Source organism: Echinops telfairi, unplaced genomic scaffold (genome assembly GCF_000313985.2).
Source record: "Echinops telfairi isolate 266 unplaced genomic scaffold, ASM31398v2 ScPeMD7_655;HRSCAF=1070, whole genome shotgun sequence".
Classification (NCBI taxonomy): domain Eukaryota; kingdom Metazoa; phylum Chordata; class Mammalia; order Afrosoricida; family Tenrecidae; genus Echinops; species Echinops telfairi.
The window spans coordinates 26758684-26760095 of record NW_022104553.1 but is presented as its reverse complement, the minus strand read 5'-3'; the positions used below and the strand labels follow the sequence as shown (position 1 = coordinate 26760095).

At 67.2% G+C, this 1412-nt stretch overlaps 1 protein-coding gene across 1 annotated transcript in view; it reads left to right on the top strand.

Moving 5' to 3' along the window:
* The window catches only part of LOC101643957 (CLK4 associating serine/arginine rich protein), a 17897-nt gene that overhangs the window by 13758 nt on the left and 2727 nt on the right, over window positions 1-1412 (top strand). Inside the window, exons 11-13 of the mRNA XM_004710564.2 lie at window positions 4-63; window positions 778-972; window positions 1293-1332. Of these exons, the coding sequence (XP_004710621.1) occupies window positions 4-63; window positions 778-972; window positions 1293-1332 (295 nt within the window). The remainder of the gene's footprint in view (window positions 1-3; window positions 64-777; window positions 973-1292; window positions 1333-1412) is intronic.

Below are 1412 nucleotides of genomic sequence, written 5' to 3'. Positions count from 1 at the left end.
CGGACACCGCTACTCCCGCTCGCCCGCCCGCCGCACAGGCTACGGGCCCAGGCGCAGAAGCAGGTGGGTGTGGGCCAAGCCCAGGCCCTTGCTTTGGAGCACTGGGGGGTGAGGGGGTCCCCGCCGAGGGCATGGAGCCGTGTGGGCACCTATGGCTTGTACCGAGGGCCCAGGCCTGGGCTGGAAGACCCTGGCTTCTGGTGAGTGGGGACAAGGTGCAGCCCTCTTTGGGAAGGCGGGGTGGGGTGGGGGGTTGCCGGAGGCCCTGGGAAGGCTCTAGGGGCACAGCAGCTGAGCACTGACTGGCTCTGAAGGCCACACTGGCTTCTAGGTCCCTGTCTGCGTGGGTTGCAGTGTTGGCTACTGTGGGGTGGGGGGACAGGAGGGGTTGGCTGGGAAAGTGGAGGGCCAGCGCTGTGACTTAGGAGCAGGCGGCTGGCTTGCCCCTGAGCAGTGTGTCTGGCTCTGTGTTCAGCGTCTGCCATCAGCCTGCATCTTGTCCGCCCGCTCCAGAGGGAGGGCCTGACGAAGGCTGAGCACACCCCAGGCTTGGTTTCTGGGATGGCAGGAGAGCAGGGAGGGGTAGAGTAGCTTAAGCGGGAGGAGGGGCTAGCGTGGACCCTAGGCAAGGCCACCCTGCTCCCTGCCCTGGGAGCCTGGCGCAGGCAGCTGAGGGGCGCTGCTGGGCGACCTGAGGAGGGCCCCTGGGCCGCCATGCAGGCCTTGGGGAGGGACATGGGCACCCCCCGGCCTCAAGGCCCTCTATCCTGCTCCCAGGAGCCGCTCGCGCTCTGGCGAGCGGTACAGACGGGGTGCCCGGCACCACAGCAGCAGCCGCAGCCGCAGCCGCAGCAGCTGGTCCCTCAGTCCGTCCCACAGCCGCAGCCTGACACGCAGCCGCTCGCCATCGCCCCCAAGGGAGAAGCTGGCCAGGCCGGCGGCGTCCCCTGCTGTGGGCGAGAAGCTGAAAAAGTGAGCAGACTGGGCTGGGCCTGGGGACAAAGGCTGGTGGCCTGGGTGGAGTGGGCATCGGCTGTCCATTTGAAGAGAACTTGAGCTGCCCAGACTTACCCATAACCTATCCTAGGGTTTCTGAGGGGACCAAACTGTGTCTTGGGCGGGGTTGAAGGTACAGCCTTGTGTGTGGGGGGGGAGGCGCTGCCCCTGTGGTGGGTCTGAAGGTGGAGTCTGAGCTGGTGCAGTGCTCAAGGTGTGGGGCCAGGCAGGGGTGGCAGCCACCCTCTCCTCCCTCTGGTCACCCATGCCCTCTGCCCTGCACCCTCTGCCCCCAGGACCGAGCCTGCCGCTGGTAAAGAGACAGGAGCTGCCAAAGTCAGTAAGAACGTGGAACTCGCCCGTCTAACTCCCACCAGCAGCAGTGCCCGCGAGCTGGGCCCGGTGGGCCTGCAGGG